The 17,739-nt window shown below is 44.6% G+C and overlaps 1 protein-coding gene across 1 annotated transcript; it reads left to right on the top strand.

Moving 5' to 3' along the window:
- Positions 1 to 6,001: 6,001 nt before the first annotated feature.
- On the top strand, positions 6,002 to 17,690 carry rx1 (retinal homeobox gene 1). Its single transcript, XM_015971312.3, has 4 exons — positions 6,002 to 6,331; positions 6,633 to 6,963; positions 12,232 to 12,485; positions 15,718 to 17,690. The coding sequence occupies exons 2-4, from the start codon at positions 6,654 to 6,656 to the stop codon at positions 16,219 to 16,221; spliced, it is 1,068 nt and encodes a 355-aa protein (XP_015826798.1). The 5' UTR covers positions 6,002 to 6,331; positions 6,633 to 6,653; the 3' UTR covers positions 16,222 to 17,690.
- Positions 17,691 to 17,739: the final 49 nt, after the last annotated feature.

Genomic DNA, 17,739 nt, shown 5'->3' with positions numbered 1-17,739 from the left:
GCACCTGGCTGCATCATGCTCTTTTACATCTTCCACAGCAACAATAGGCACAATGTATGATAAAATGTCACCATTGGCATTGGCATCCATCCACCCACCCATCCATCCATCCATTTATACATCTGTCAGTCCGTTTGTCCGTCCATCTCCAGATTCATCCCCATAGTCTTTCTCTACAGGTCAGGAAGAACAACCAGATGGGCCGCTGCTAAAACTAGACCCTTTGTTGGATGGCGCTTCCATTTCTAACTTACTGTGGGTTCAGAGGAACACCACAGTAGGACCCCATCAGAGATCTGAACAGCCTACATATGAGAGGATGTAAGGCCTGACTCGAGCTGAGCTGAACCGGAGCGAGAGTTCGGGATGTAGCGTGTTTGTAAACCCAAGCGTGGAGTGACTGACGCCAGGCAGGTTGACACGCGGTTTGTTCTAGGAGTCAAACCGTATAATGACTGGAGAGCACGGCGGCTCCAAAAGGTAACAAGCTGACTTACTTTGAGTTGGCAGGGTGAGTAGCACGGGCTGATCTGGTCAGAACGGGCTGAGTGATCGGATTGGATCTGGTCGGAACTCGGAGCACAGTTTGGTTAGAACGATGACTGAGTGGTTTGGCGTTGAGTTGTACTTCCTTATGTAGATGTGGCGGGTGACATGGGCCAGAAGACTGGGGCTGGGAATGCTGGGTAGTGAAGTTCGGTTGGCCTGAGTGAGTGTGTGGTCCTCCCCCGGAGGATGTCGAGGGTTGTGAAGGAGGCAGCGTGACAGGACCCCTCACCTGAGGGGCGGCCCCAGAATCCCAGGGCGGTGGGCCCAGAAGTCCGAGATGAGCGAGGGGTCCATGATCGCACTCGTCGGCTCCCAGGAGCATTCCTCCGGGCCGTAATCCGCCCAATCCACTAGGTACTGCCAACCTCTGCCACGACTACGGGCATCCAGCAGGCGCCACACAGTGAAAAGCCCATCCTCGCCAACCCCTCGAGGCGGAGGCTTGGGATCCGGAGAAGGAGCGAGGGGAGAAGTCCGCACTGGTCTTAGCTGGGACACATGGAAGACGGGATGGATTTTGAGAGGCCTGGGCAGGAGGATACGATACGCCACCGGGTTATTGACCCTCTCCAAAGGGTAGGGCCCCAAAAATCATGGAGCGAGCTTCCGGGAGCCAGCGGGTAGGCGCATGTTCCGGGTAGACACCCATACCTTGTCGCCAGGTTGAAAAGTTGGCCCAGTCCGGTGGCGGCGTTTGTGCTGGCGAGAGTACTCTGTGTTAGCTCGCTTGATGGCTGCCCAGGCACGGACCCAGGCGAGGCGGCAACGCCGGACCAGGGTCTGGGCAGCGGGGACCTCAGTCTCAGGTTCCTGGTGGTGGAAGAGAGGGGGCTGGTATCCGTAACATAACTCAAATGGGGAGAGACCAGTGGCCAAGGAGATGTGGAGATTGTGGGACATCTCCGCCCACAAGAGGTATTTGGGCCAAGTGGTTGGTTGGGACGAGGCAAAGCAGCGGAGATACCAACCAAGTTGCTGATTTGCACGCTCAGTCTGCCCATTAGTTTGGAGGTGGTAGCCAGAGGAGAGACTACTACTGGCACCAACCAGCCGACAGAAGGCCTTCCAGAATCTTGACATAAACTGGGGTCCCCGATCTGAGACAATGTCCTGGGGAAACCCATGGAGGCACACCACCTGCTCCAGGAGGATTTCAGCTGTCTGCTTGGCTGTGGGCAGGCCAGGAAGAGCCACTAGGTGGACCGCCTTCGAGAATCTGTCCACGATGGTTAGAATGGTCTTGAGCTGGTTGACAGGAGGTAATCCTGTGACAAAGTCTAGGCCGATGTGGGACCATGGTCGGTGTGGAATTGGGAGAGGTTGTAGATCTCCAGTCGGGGGTTTGTTTGGGGTCTTGGAGCGGGCACAAGTGGGACAGGTGGCCATGTATTCTTGGACATCTTTGGCCATAGAGGGCCACCATAGCGCACGCCGTAGGAACTGGAGGGTCCGGGTCTCCCTTTGGTGACCAGCCAGGCGGGATGCATGCCCCCAGGCCATGGCTTCAGAGCAGCAGGTGGAAGGCATATAAAGCTGGTCGGAGGGCACATTGGCAGGTGCGGAATCGATGGGCAAGGCAGCCTGGATGGCATCCTCTACTGGCCAGTGGAGAGCTGCAATAAACTTCTGGGCTGGGAGAATGGGTGGTGGTTCCCTGACGCGTGCAGATTGGGTGTAACAGCGGGAAAGGGCGTCAGCCTTCAGATTCTTTGAACCAGGGCAGTAGGCCAGGTGGAGTGAAATGATTAAAAAAGCAGTGCCCAGCGGGCCTGACGGGGATTGAGTTGTCGAGCGTTCTGGATGTGGATGAGGTTCTGGTGGTCCGTCCAAATGGTAAATGGGTCCGAAGTACCCAACAACCACTGCCGCCATTCATCCAAGGCCCATTTAACGGCCAGGAGCTCCCTGTCGCCAACCCCGGAATTACTTTGGGTTGGAGAGAATTTACGGGAAAAGTAGGCACAGGGATGAAGCTTAGAGTCGGGACCGCGTTGGGACAGGACCGCCCCTGCCCCCACCTCAGAAGCGTCCCCCACAAGCGTCCACCTCCACTACAAAAGGTCTTGGTGGATCCGGATGTACGAGGATGGGAGCAGTGGTGAAGCGGTGGACAGGGTGTGGAAAGCCTGTATGGCCTCAGGAGTTAGACGGAATGGGCTGGTCTGGTTTGACAATCTGGTTAGGGCAGTGAGAGGAGCCGCGATGGAGCTGAAACCGCGTATAAAGCGGTGATAGAAATTCGAGAAACCCAGGAAGCTCTGAAGCTGTTTCAGGGAAGTGGGTATCAGCTACTGGGCCACAGCCTGGACTTTCTGGGGGTCCATTGAGAACCCCTGAGATGAGACAACGAACCCCAGGAAGGAAATGGTCTCCTGATGAAAAGCACATTTCTCTAACTTACAGTAGAGCCGGTTTTCCAACAACCGGGAAAGGACTGCTCGGACGTGTGTGATGTGCTCCTCCAGGGTTCAGGAATAAATCAATATGTCGTTGAGATAAATGAAAACCCATCTGCCCAACATGTCCCTCAGGACATCCGTGATAAGGTGTTGGAAAACTGTGGGGCTGTTGCATAGGCCAAAAGGCATCACTAAGTATTCCCAGTGGCCTGTCGGGGTGATAAAGGCGGTCTTCCACTCGTCGCTTCGCTTTATCCTGACTAGATTGTAAGCACTGCGCAGGTCCAACTTGGTGAAGATGGTGGACTGGGACTGGACTGGGATGGTGGACGTCCAGGGCGGTAGTCATCAAAGACAAGGGGTGACGATCTCGGACCGTGATCTTATTTAAACCCCGATAGTCAATGCAGGGTCGAAGACCCCCTTCCTTCTTCTTCACGAAGAAGAACCCCACGGCTCCTGGCAAGGTGGAAGGGCAGATGAAACCATGTTGAAGAGCGTCGGCGATATAGGCATCCATGGCCTGAGTCTCTGCTGGGGACAGGGAGTACAAGTGGCCCCGTGGTGGAACAGAACTGGGCAGGAGTTTTATCTCCAGGTCACAAGGGCGGTGAGGAGGCAAGACGGTGGTAGGACTCTTTGAAAAAACCTGAGCCAGGTCATGATAACAGGAGGGGAACTGTGAACTATCGACATCCTCAGGAACTGGGTGGCCAGGCTCTGAGTCGGGTTGAGGAGGTTGATGAGAATGGCAAGCAGCACCGCAGGTAAGCACTCGGCCAGATGACCAGGAGATCTGGGGATTAAGGCGCAGGAACCAGGAGTGACCCAGGATCAGGGGGGACAAAGGATCTGTCACAATGAGGAACCGGAGAGTCTCGGAGTGGGGAAGTATGCCCATGCGGAGACCAACCGTTTCTTGGTGGATTGGATAGGGTCTGATAGGGGTTCCATCCACGGAGGTGACGGGAATGGTCTGGCGGAGGGAGGACAGGGGAACCCGAAGTTGAGAGGCTAGATCTTGATCCATGAAGCAGTCGGCTGCTCCGGAGTCCAGGAGCGCCTCCAGCTCGACGGGTCCCTGGGGAAGATGAAGAGTGACTGTGAGCAAGGTGCGGGTCGAGGGGGCTCCGGTTACTCCAAGTAGGACCCCTCTGCTGCTGCCTACTTGGAGTCTGTGTTTCCCGGCCGGAGGGGACAGGTGATACGCCAATGGCCAGGAGCACCACAGTAGGCGCACAGCCCCTCCCTATAGCGTCTCTCTCTTCTGGGTTCAGGTGACCCAGCTGCATGGGTTCGTCAGGGGACAAACTGACTGGGCGAGGATGGGCTGGTGCTGAGGTCGTCGTTACAGGCGGTTCAGCGGGTCGACGGGTAAAAAGGCGCAGGTACATCTGAAGAGCAAGGTCGGCCGCCTCGTCCAGGGTCTCTGGGGTCTCCCTCCCTATCATCCCGTCTCGGACACGTGGGGAGAGCCCCTCAAGGTAGACTGCTTTCAGGGCATCATCCCCCCATTGCAGTTTGGCAGCTGTGGTTCGGAACCAGGACGTGTACTGGGCTACAGTCTGACTCCCCTGTCGGAGCTGAAGGAGTTGGGCCTCTGTCGATATCTCGCCGCTGGGGGGAACAAAAGCCCTCCTCAGTTCGGCCACAAAAACATCATTGTCATTGCAGGCCTCCGATTTCTTGTTATACAGGGCTGCAGCCCACTCCTGAGCTCGGCCGGTGAGGAGGGAGGCGAGCAGCGCCACGCGGGAGCGGGCTGTGGCATAGCGGTGGGGCTGACACTCGAAGGTCATAGCAAGTGTGGCTAACATTCCCTCAGGGGAGCCGTGCGTGCCGTCCCACTTCTCCAGGAGGCTGAGGATCGGTAACTCCCATTCTCTGGAGGTCTGCTGCTGCACAGAGGAAAGCTGGAGAACTACTGTGGCTATGGATACCACTTTGTCAGCTAGGCGTCCCACAGTAGCTTCCATCTGGATCACCTGCGATCGCAGGGACTCAAACTCCGCTGGGTCAATATTAGACTCAGTCACCCTCTAAGGCCTGATTCGAGCTGAGCTGAACCGGAGCGAGAGTTCGGGATGTAGCGTGTTTGTAAACCCAAGCGCGGAGTGACTGACGCTGGGCAGGTTGGCACGCGGTTTGTTCTAGGAGTCAAACCGTATAATGACTGGAGAGCACGGCGGCTCCAAAAGGTAACAAGCTGACTTACTTTGAGTCGGCAGGGTGAGTAGCATGGGCTGATCTGGTCAGAACGGGCTGAGTGATCGGGTTGGATCTGGTCGGAACTCGGAGCACAGTTCGGTTAGAACAATGACCGAGTGGTTTGGCGTTGAGCTGTACTTCCTTATGTAGATGTGGCAGGTGACGTGGGCCGGAAGACTGGCGCTGGGAATGCTGGGTAGTGGAGTTCGGTTGGCCTGAGTGAGTGTGTGGTCCTCCCCCGGAGGATGTCGAGGGTTGTGAAGGAGGCAGCGTGACAGAGGATACTGTGTTGTAAACAAACTAAAATGAATTAAATCAGTAACATGCACCATCTGTAAACATACAAGGATCATATCTTGAGGGATTCAATTAAAGTGACTCCTAATTGGTCAAATGTTGTAAAATCCAAAAGACTACACACACAACTTTTATTTTTTTAGGTCTGTATGAATCACACTGGAGTTCAGTATTGATATATTTTACTATATTTAAATATAAAAGTTTGCATTTATTATCTTTATTTAGATAAATCTCTATTAAGCTGCTTTGTGAGGCTACAGATCTATTGGTCCCCTTTACTTTCTATCAGATTGCTTTGATTTTAAGCTTTTCCTGTTTAATTACAATAAAGGTAGGTGGGTGATCTAAAAAAAACTTTTTTGTTTCTAAAGCAAACCATGTCTTCATTAATTCTAGTCCTAGATTTGTGAGGCCAGGTCTCTATATTTAAAGAACAAATATAAAATGTATCTAAAAGAATTACTTGAGCAGAAAATTCCTGCCCATCGCTCTTAAAGGGGGATGGATTGCGATAAACAACCCTAATCCTCTGGTTTCACCTCCTACGCCTCCTCAGCTTTGTCCGCCTCTTGTTCTCGGTCTCGCTGCTTCACCCTCTCTCGTCTCTGAGCTGGATGCTGCTAAAGTCAGCTTCTGAATGCTCTTTACTCCAGCTGCTTTCATCCTTTTGGCGGAGAGTTTGTGCATGGATTGTTTTAAAAAAAAAAAAAAACAGGAAAACCATTTAAAGGAATGCAAAGCAGCGAGAAGGACGGACTGAGAAACTGCACGAGGAGAGTGAAACAAATCTGGAAAAAGTTAAGTTGGAGAGTGAGCTGCAGAGACGAGCAGAAGGAGCTTTAACTTTAACGGCAGAAAATATTAACTTCCAGCAGGTAAGAACATGCTTCTGTCTCAGTAATGTAATAAACTGCTGCAAGTGAAATTTCTTGTGTTGGAGAATGTGAAATGTGCATAAATTTTTGGAGTCTGTGTAGAAAAAGTCCCAACTTTCTTCAATCTGATTTTCTGTTTTGAGAAGATCCAAAAAGTTTAAGAATGTTTTACGAGATTTTTTTTCCATCTGTTGTCTGGGGAGTAAACTTCCGTGTCTAAATGTGTGAACAAGTCAAGAAGCAGCCATCAACAGGTGACCTGTGACCTGTGTCTTGCATCACCTCGCTCTTCTGTCTGCAGGATTGCCCAGACGACGTTCGAATGCATTTATCACTGGACACCATGAACATAGTGGATGACAGCTGCCTCTCACCCAGTAATTTCCATGAAATGGGAAAAGGTGGGAGCGCCGCAGTCGGGGGACGTGTCCACAGCATCGATGTCATTCTGGGTTTCAATAAAGACCACGACCCCTTGTTAAGTCCCTCTGGGGCTCTGGGGCCCCACAAAGTGAACATCGATGGGCTCACGGAACACGGGAAGCAGCAGGACAACTCGTCCCGCGTGTCCTACAGCGGACACCTGTCTTCTGTGAGGAACAGCAGCTCCCAGCAGCACCACCAGTACCAAGGTGAGAGAATCATCTTAAAAGATCAGCACCTTAAAATGACACTTAAAGCTACTTCACACATTTTCTGTTTGTTTTCTGGCCAAACTAAACCAATAGATTTTGATTTTGTTTATAAATTATTAGATATTTTTCTCACCCAAGGCACCTTAGTGGGTTCTTTCATTGATTGGAAAACTGCTTCTTAGAATATTGGACTAATATGAAGTTTGTCTTGAGTTTATCTGGGATTTTTAAGATCAAATTGAATTTTTTTAGCATCAAAGTTACATTGATTCCTTTGAAGAAACATAACTTTTTCTCTGACCATAAACTTATTTTTATCACCAAGACAAGCTTTAATGATCCCAGCAAACATCATACTAAATAAATAAATAAATAAATAAATAAACAGTCACCACATAGTTTATCGCTATGAGTTGAAACTTTCTTTTAAAGTATTTAAAACAGTTTAGGTGGAATTATCATTAAAGACTAAAAGTTTTCTGACTAAAACGCCTTTAAAGAAAAACAGGTAGTCCTCTGCTTTTCTGTTGTGGAATTTATAATCATAAAAGACTTAAAATGAAATTAATAAAAAAATAAATTACAAAACCTAACTAAATTTTTAAATCAACATAATTAATTAAAATCAAATGTTTTCATCTGTGTGTGATCTGTGATCAGATCAGACTTAGACACATTATTATTATTATTATTATTATTATTATTATTATTATTATTATCATTATTATATGACCTTTGTTATCGAGCTTTTACATGGTTTACATCTATATGAATAAATAAACCATTATAGAAGCTGATTCAGGATCAGTGTGCTGTAGCCATAGAGCCTGTTGCATTAACTGAACTGAGAGATAAATCACAGGACAAGATGGTGTGTGGGGGGGTTATGGCCCCAAGACCAATCCCTTCTCCTTGTGGAATTCCCCCCTAATCTTCTCTTCAGCGCAGATTAGATTACAGATTATTACAGCAGTTCATTCGGGTGTTATTGTTATCATTCCGTTTTAGAATCAAATTTAATCTGAAGCTATTTTCACAGGCGGGATCAGGCAGGTGGTCCGTACTTTTCACATTAGAGATGAAAAGAATCACAATGATTTATCTGCGGGTGAATCTGGAGAAATCTGTAATTATTTCAGTTTTGTTTGTTTAGTCCACTTCAGCACTAATGACATCACTCTTGTTACGAGTGTTTGCTGTGAAGTCAGTCCAGGTCCTCCTGAATGAGCTGCTTTTCAGCATTCGGTGTCACTCGCCTGCTTTGTCTCTATGCTCAGATGTTGTCCCGGCTGAGAAACAGTGAAACAGTGGGGAGGCTTCAGACCAGTGGCCGTGATGGGCTGACAGGCCAAGAGCTGGTCACTGAACCAGACCAGACCTCTGCCTTTGTCAGTGCCCGCTCTTTGTCATTGCTCCTTAATGAGAGGTGGACAAATGAACCCCCTAAATCCTGCTTCGCTTTTCGATGGTTCTTCTGTTTGTAAATGCAAAGAACGACCTCTCAGATTCTCTCAGCCAAACATCCATTAAGCAGAACCAACATGACATTTCTGAGACTTGGCTGTGCAAGATTGACTTTCATACTAATCGCAGCCATGTTGACTTGTTTGATACATTTATTTGGTATAAAATCACTGCAGTCAGCTTTTTCATAAATGTTCACTTGAGTCTGCACAAGTTCTTACCTTTTAATATATTTTTTGGATGCTACAGCTCACTGATCGGCTGCATGACTTGAAAATGTACTTGTTAAAGTAACACACAGAAGTGTTCCTGTTCCTTTAACCTAGTGGTTGAAAGTGGAATTACAACTATCGTAAATAATCCTGCTACGAGCTCCTGTGGCTAGCACTAACAATAACACGAGCCAACTAAAATAAACCACGGCAATAAAAGATCCCCTTACAAGTGATAAATGATAATGATAATTTACCTGCCTGTCAGAGTCAGAGGACTCCAAAGTGCTTTACACTGCAGTTCATCCATTCACACACACACACACACACACACACACACACACACACACACACACACACACACACACACACACACACACACACACACACACACTGATGGTGATGAGCTACATTGTAGCCACAGCTGCTCTGGGGCGCACTGATGGAGGCAAGGCTGCCAGGCACAGGCACCACCGGTCCCTCTGACCACCACCAGCAGGCATGGTGGGTTTAGTGTCTTGCCCAAGGACACAACAGCAGAATTCTCTGTCTGAAGCCAGAATCGAACCTGCAATCTTCCAATTACTGGACAACCCACTCAACCTCTTGAGCTCTTGCTTCCCCTGATGTCCAGTAGCAAGTTAGTTAGGTCACCATCAGTCTGTGATTTTGTAGCCGCCTTCAGCTTCCTCAAACTAGCATAGGCCATGTTGATGTTTACTCTGGTTTTAGCTCCAAAGACAATACTCCTACTTTTGCTTCCAGGCTCCGCCATGATGACAAAAGAAAAAGTAAACCTCTTCCTGTGCTTTTTATTGACTATCAGCAAACTGAAAATGCTAACCCCTAGCATTACAGCTAACAGCCATAAAGCAGGTTAAGAGCTCCCTCCGTTCCACAAAACTATCACGTGCAATTTTTGGTCAGCAGGGAGCTGCAGAGTGGTGTCAAACATAAAACTGGTTAAGTTGCCAGTTCAAAAATCACTGAGATCAATGTTAAAGCTCTAGCTTAAAAAAAATCTTTTACTTTAAGATGATCCAACTCCTTTTAATGTAATCATAAAACAACATTAGTTTTAAATAAAAGGCTTTTATGCTTTATTCAGGGGTTAGAAGAGACAGTCTCCCTGATCTTTAACGCAATCTAACATGTTCAATGGTTGCATTTATGCTGTTTCCCTTCATCAATATCTATCTTGGTGCTCTATGCAAAGATGAATATTCATCCAAAATCTTGCATGGTAACTATGAAAAAAAGTTAAACAGAAAGTCATAGAAAAAAAGACCCTATATGTTTTAAATGTTAATTAACAAATCTGAGTTTAACAGCAACTATTTGAGGTCTAGATTCTTCCAAATATTATTTCACTTAACCTGCCTTACCTGCTGGTGGTGGTTGCAGGGACCGGTGGTGCCAGTGTTCAATAGGCCCGCCTCTTGTCAGTGCGCCCCAAGGCAGCTGTGGCTACATCGTAACACATCCCCACCAGCGTGTGAATGGGTGAATGACTGATTGTGTTGTGAAGCGCCTTGGGGGGTTGTGAGACCCTAAGAAGCTGCTGTACAAATACAGGCCATTTACTTCATGCTCTAAATTTGAATGTCTTCTGCAAGAAAATCTAGATGACCTTCTTTCTGTGATAGGAATCTTATCAAGCTTGGGATGAATGGTGTATAGCTTTTGAATCAGGTCCAAACTTGGCAGAGATCAACTTCTCTGTTGCTGTTGCTTCGCACAAGATACTGATCTGATCTTATCTGGGGTATCACCAACCTGGTACCGCCTTTAATGAAATCACTTATTGTTTATTTATTTAGCACATTCATTGAGCAGTTACATTTGTTGTATTCTTTCAAATTTCACAACATTACAACAACAATGATCAAATGGAGTAGGCTGAAGCAAAGAAGCTTATGTGCGCCTACCCCACATTACAATTTTATACTATTTACAATATTAGACTTTTTGACAGTAAATGTTTTGTTAATGAACCTTTCATGCATATTTTTTAATTCAATTTTATATTTTGTACTGTTTTTTTATTTAACAACACATAGAATAAAACTAAGAAGCTTTTCCATCACATATTCTCAACATATTTCTCAATAACAATCATCTTATATTGTCTTTTAAATAGTAGTAAACTAGTAGCACTCTGTAAGTTGCCATCTAAACCATTCCAAAGCTTAACACCTCTTCTGGATATGCAGTGAGTTTTGATGGTTGTGCGGGCGCATACCACCTTGAAATTATTTGATCCCCCAAATCGTATCCACCCTCTCTATCAAAAAACAGCTGTTGAATATTGATTGGTAATTGATTCTGTCCTGTTTTGTACAAAATTAGCATTGACTTTTGGTTAACTAGATCTTCAAGTTTTAAGATTTTAGACTTCATGAAAAGTGTATTAGTATGGTCTGTGAAACCAACATTATGTACAATCCTAATAGCTTTTTTAAGTCTAAATACTGCCTCCAGATGCTTACTGTAGGTATTACCCCAGACCTCTGCGCAGTAGCTAAGATGGGGAGAATAAATGCATAATACATGATTAGTAGAGCTTTGTGGTCCAGAAGGAATTTACAATTTCTCATAAATGCAATGTTCTTTGCCAATTTCTTTGGTATGCTATGTATATGAGATCTCCAGCTGATATTGTGAGTAAGTATCACTCCCAGAAATCAATACTTATTTACCTTTTCTATTTCATTGTTCATTTTGATTCTGATTTCAATGTCTTTAGTTTGTTTACCAAACAGCATCATTTTTTGTTTTTGATATATTTAAAGATAATTTGTTTTTGTTAAACCAGTCTTTAAGTTTTTCTAATTCTGCTGTCATCTCTGTCTTAAGTAATTGTAGATCTTTACCTGAACATAATATTGTAGTGTCATCAGCAAATAAGATGATTATGAGTTTTGATGATACCCTGCATACATCATTTATATATAGAAGAAACTTAGTGGTTAAAGCTAACTTTTCACAGCTCCGCATGCTTACTTGTTTACTTTCTTGCTTTGCCTTTTTTTAACTGTTGAAAATTATGAAGGTCAGAAGGAAGAATAGCATTGTTACTCCTATTTTTGCAGTTTGCAGATGATTTATTGCAAAGTGGCTTACAGATTAACCAAACATACATGCTTTCAGTATGGGTGAGGAAAGCAGAGTATCTTGATAAAATCCACACATGCACTGGGAAAATATGCAATCTCCACACAGAAAGGCCGCAGCCAGCATTTAAACCAGCAGCCTCCTTGATGCAAGGCAACAAAGCTCTCAACTGTGGCACCATGCAGCTGTCAGAGTCATCAGAGCTGTAGCCATGTTTGGTTCATTCCTATTTGATAGTAATCATCTATGAGTAAGAAGAGAGTAAATGTACAGTTTATATTTTTGAGAACTGGGAACAATTTTTCTAAATCCGATCAGGAATGTTTCTAATGTCCATCATGGTTCAGGATATTGCTTGCTTCACTGAGCTATTGTTTGACTGAACGTTTGCTCTGCTGGAATGTCAGTTATAAAGTATTCACTTGAAGACACTTCTCCTGCAATCCTTCAATTCCGATTCTCATTACCTGAACAGAAACGGGCTTGTTTGCAAACAAGAATGATGATGAACTCAGCAATCTGAGGCAGAGTGTGGAGAGTGATGAAAGCAAGTCCCCTGAGCCATGCAAGGATGATCAACCCAAGAAGAAACACAGACGCAACCGCACCACCTTCACCACCTACCAGTTGCATGAACTGGAGCGCGCTTTTGAGAAGTCCCATTACCCGGATGTGTACAGTCGGGAGGAGCTGGCCATGAAGGTGAACCTCCCTGAAGTCAGAGTGCAGGTAAGATCAACTTTGACAGACGAGAACCACAAAGATAGTTTTGTATTACCTCCTGTCTAATTGGCCAGTGCCAGTCAAATAGCTTTGTGCTAATGTAATCATATCCTTTTTTAAATCAAAGCCTTTACCCTGTCACCTCAAATAGCCTTCCCAAATCAAGCCAAAGCCTTTGGCCCTCTGCCTGTAATGTTGAAGTGAACAGATTGTACTAAACAATTAGGAAGCACGCGAAGGGATAAGAGGACAAGAGCAGAGGTTACAGTAAAAGGGACTCCTTTACATTTAGATTACTCCTGTGGTGCAGCGTGTGTCCTTATGGACACGTTATTTCCTGAAGCTAGTTGAGCACATCTTCAGATATGTCCCAAACTTCAGTCCAAATGATTATCTCTGGGATATTAAGGACTTAACTTCACTGCATCCAGGCAATTTTTGAATCCAGGAAGTTCTGAATGCAGAGAAGTATCAAGTTGTTCTTTAAAAGTCTTGATGCTGGGATGCCCTGGTCTGGCAGGAGAGACATTTAAAGCACTAAGTCATCAACCATTGCCTGTCATCTAAGCATTCTTGCATAATGTTCTGCAAAAGAAAAAAAAGTATTTAAATTTTTATGGTTATTAAATCTTTCATTTCTACTCTATTGATTTAGCTCTCATTCAGGGTTGAACCTTGTGAATATTTGTTTTCAGTTACCACTATATTTATTTGAGGGACAGAATGAATAAGATGATTAAAATGTATTTTGTTTACGTGGGTTAAAAAACAGGAAATAATTAAACACTGTACAAAAGCTTAAAACCGCTTCTGCTTAATCCAAATGTATTTCTTTCTTTTTTTGTTTTTGAGGGATCGTTGGCTTCTTTCCTCCCATTTTTCTATGTTCATTTGCAAATGAGATTTTTACATTAATCAATCAATCAATCAATCAATCAATCAACCAATCAACCAATCAATCAATCAATCAATCGGGTTTGATTTATAAAGCGCTTTTCAAGCAAAGTGCTTTACAAAATTAAAATGACCCCAAGTTCCCGCAACAGTTTTAAAGCATTAACAGTTATATATACACACACACACACACACACACACACACACACACACACACACACACACACACACACGCACGCACGCACGCACACACACACACACGCACGCACACACAAACGCACGCACACACACACACACACACACACACACACACACACACACACACACACACACACACACACACACACACAAACACACACACACACACGCAAGGTAAGGCAAGCTAAACGCCATCAGAGGAGTCGTCTAAGTCAGGGCGCTCAGAGGAGGGAGGGCATAGACCCCCACCTCCACTCAACCACTACCTGTAGTGCGCCCAGGCAGCAACAGTCGACCACCGCCCCTGGGGCAAAAGGACCCCACAGCGAAAACACTGGATTAAAATAAGTAAAAATATAAAATATATAAAAATATCAAATATAAAATAAAAGAGCTAATATAAATGACAAAAGTAAAAAAAATAAATAATAAATACAAAATATGGAAAGTCAAATAATAATATAATTAAATAATGAAACTGTGCTAAAATATAATCATATAAAACATGCAAAGCAAGTAATAAAATATAATCATTTAAAACGAGAAATAAAACTGTAATACATAATTGGATAAAACACTGATTTACAGAAACTGATGTTGTGCACTAGAACAAACTCTAAAATCAGAGTATTTTTACTTAAGATAACATCCATTGAAACACTAAATTTGTTTCTGTCAGTGTGCAAAAATATAATTAATCCAAGATCCTGACACCCGCTTCTTAGAAAAACCAAGTCTTGACGCCTCTCTTCATAGCAGCTTCAGACCCATCTCTAAACTTCTGTTCATCTCCAAGATCTTGGAAAAGGTTGTGGCTAAACAACTCACAGCTGCTCTTGATGAACATAACATCTATGATAGCTTCCAGTCAGGTTTTCGTCAGGCTCATTCTCCTGAAACAGCTCTTCCTAGGGTCTCTAATGACCTTCTGACTCACAGTGATGCAGGGGACTGTTCTGTTCTGGTCCTGCTGGACCTGACTGCAGCCTTTGACACTGTTGACCATCACCTGCTACTGGAGAGGCTGAGAGACTGGGTAGGCCTATCAGGAACTGCTCTGGAGTGGTTCTCCTCTTATCTCTCTGAGTGTTACTTCTCTGAGGCCATCTCCAAGTTTAGGTCCTCCACCACATCCCTCACCCATGGTGTCCCACATGGTTCTGTGCTGGGGCATTTACTGTTCCTCCTCTATCTGCTTTCTCTCCAGCACTTCCTGAGCTCTTTAAAGGAATATCCTACCATCTTTACACAGATGACAACCAACTGTACATCTCCTTTAAGCCCCATGAGATGTCTAAGCTGCAGCTGTTACACACCTGCTTAGACTCTATTAAAACCTGGATGGCTGGGAGCTTTCTTCAGCTGAATGAAGATAAGACTGAGATCCTCATCTGTGCCCCAGATAAGCTGGTTTCCAAAGTCAGAGACTCTCTTGGTCAACTTTCTTCTCACACCAAACCCTCTGTCAGGAATCTTGGTGTGACCTTTGACCCAGCTGTCAGTTCTCTTGTTCGCTCTTCCTTCTTCCATCTCAGGAACATTGCTAAGCTAAGTCCCATTCTGTCCCACTCTGAAATTGAGACAGTTATCCACACCTTCATCTCCTCATGCTTAGACTACTGTAACTTTTTGTTTTACTCTAATACTGGATGAAACTGGCTAGAGGCTAACAATGCTAAAAGTGAATCCGAAGTAAATAATTGGCACTAAGATTATCTCAAGCTACTTTTTCAATTACCAACAACTCTATTACAGCAAAATGTATGTGTGAACTGAATAAGTCAGTCGTGGCATTTTACTTTGTTAGATGAGTTGTTCGGAACCATAACAGCAAGATGGCAAACTCCCTTTATGTCAGGGGGCTTACCACCATAATAAGCGTAGTAAGAGCTCCCTACCATAAAACACCCTAGATTAACATCAGATATGACTATGTATTTTGCCTACTTATCAACTTAGTGTGTATGGCTTGTTTTCACTCGTCATCTAGAATCTTCTGGTGCTAATCCGTGGATGGGAACAGTTGCTCAGAGCGGACACGTTTGTATTGATACATGAGCTGCAGTACCCATATTTGACCATAAGATGCCTTTCTTACTGCATACAACTTCAAATTTTTATAAATAATTTTCCATTTCTTTTCCAGGTCTGGTTTCAGAACCGTAGAGCTAAATGGCGTCGGCAGGAGAAGATGGATGCAAGCACCATGAAGCTTCATGACTCCCCTATGCTTTCCTTCAATCGTCCGCCTGTGGGACACTCCAACATGGGTCCAATAAGCAATGCGCTCCCTTTGGACCCCTGGCTGCCTTCTCCCCTCTCCAGTGCTACACCAGTCCACTGTATTCCAGGCTTCACGGGTCCAGCTCAGGGCCTCCAGCCCAGCTATCCCAGCCATGGATTTCTCAACAACACTCCTCATGCTCCTCACCCTCACCCTCACCCTCACTCTCATCCTCATCCTCAACCACCCACAGGGCAGGGGATGCAGAGCATGGCTCCCCTTCCTCCTCCTTACCAATGTTCAGCATCCTACCCTGAGAAGTTCCCCATAGAGGATGTGTCCCAGCGCAGCTTTAGCATTGCTGCACTGAGAATGAAAGCCAAGGAACACATCCAGTCTATGGACAAGACCTGGCAACCCATGTGACAGAAAAAAAAATCATAAAAAAATAAAACAAGTGACAACGCTGGAAAGGAAATCCTGGAATGAGAAAGCTGTTACATCAGCTGTAAGGAAAAGAGAAGTGGATCCTTGAACTGCAGCTTTTGGGGGGAATTCATCATCTCAAGGACAAAGTAAAACCTGATCTGAGGTTTGTTATTTGAAACAATCAAGTGTTATCGTTATCAGTAGTTGGTTTCTGTGTCCTATAGGTGCTGCCGCATGAAACGGTGACCACTGCTCCTGTCATAACCTGCACTCATATAGTAAGCATTTAAATCCATGACTTTTATTAACAACATTATTACAAGCATTCTTCTGTACTGTGCATGATCCTTAACTGGTTTTCAGCACATCACTTGGGTAGTACGGTTGCTGTTACTGATGTAGTTGAACATCTTTGTGTGAGGTCACAATTGGGAGCTATAAGCAGAGAAGAATTGCCATTTTTAAAAACTAAGACTGAAAACATACCAAATAATTTCTAACTTTCTGCTTTAAATGTAAAAGGATGTGAGGAAGCGGAGAGGCTGACCAGCGGAGTGATTATTTATTTTTTGAGTGTCAGTTGGGGAATAAACCTGTTGGCAGCCTGGAGCTGGTGTCAGCGTGTACGTGCAAGGCAACAGAAAGAGCCCTGTGTGATGCGTCACCCCAAATAGTTTGGTCTTTGTTTAACAAAATTGATCCAAGTGCATCTTCTTTGTCTGAAGCTGAAGGGGGAGAAACGGTCTCAGGCTGCACTAAATGGGCCCATTTTGTTATGGAAGGCCTTTTTTTTTTCCAGTGATCAAATAAGAAACATGAACTGTAGCTGTGGTCATTAGTGACTCAGTATTGGTCTGTTACCATCTGTTACAATATCGATTGAGTAGTCAATAATTTAAATGTAGAAAGAACTGAATAAGGAGGAGATATTTCAACAGCTCAAGAAACCCCAACTGATTTTATACAGGTGGAAATGTAGTGTGGTTGATTTTTTATTTGACTTGACAATGGAGAAAGAGGGAGGACAAATCCACCACTTTAAAGTGCAATCCCAAGTTGTTCTTTAACAATATTTTCAAAGGAGTTTCTTTCATTTCATGTACTTTGTAAATGTGGTTGTGGCATTTATCCTTAATATAAATTCAAAAAGCAACAAAAATCACAAAGCTCATCCTCATTTCAGTTAGGGATTTTTTTCTGCACGCCAATAAAGAACTTCTGGATTATCATTAAATGTTTCTTTTAGGTCAAACAAAAATGTGACTTTAGACCAAAGGTTGGAGATGGTGGACAGATTTGCACTAGAAGAATTTTTGGGTTGGCTTTTGAACAAAATGTGGGAAAAGTCCATGATGCTGTCAGCAGTACATGTCATAGTCATGTCTGTCTTAGTGGAAATGTTTGATTTCCTGTTGATTTTGTGTTTGTCTGTTGAAAATGAAGGAAAATAAATCTAGTTTAATAGATGTTTGTTTCAAAGAAGAGTTTTGTGTTGACCCCTTTGCTCATTCCCAC

This window comes from Nothobranchius furzeri, chromosome 8 (genome assembly GCF_043380555.1).
Source record: "Nothobranchius furzeri strain GRZ-AD chromosome 8, NfurGRZ-RIMD1, whole genome shotgun sequence".
NCBI classification, from domain to species: Eukaryota; Metazoa; Chordata; class Actinopteri; order Cyprinodontiformes; family Nothobranchiidae; genus Nothobranchius; species Nothobranchius furzeri.
Note: the sequence above shows the minus strand (reverse complement) of the source record. Positions and strands in the feature narration are given on the sequence as shown.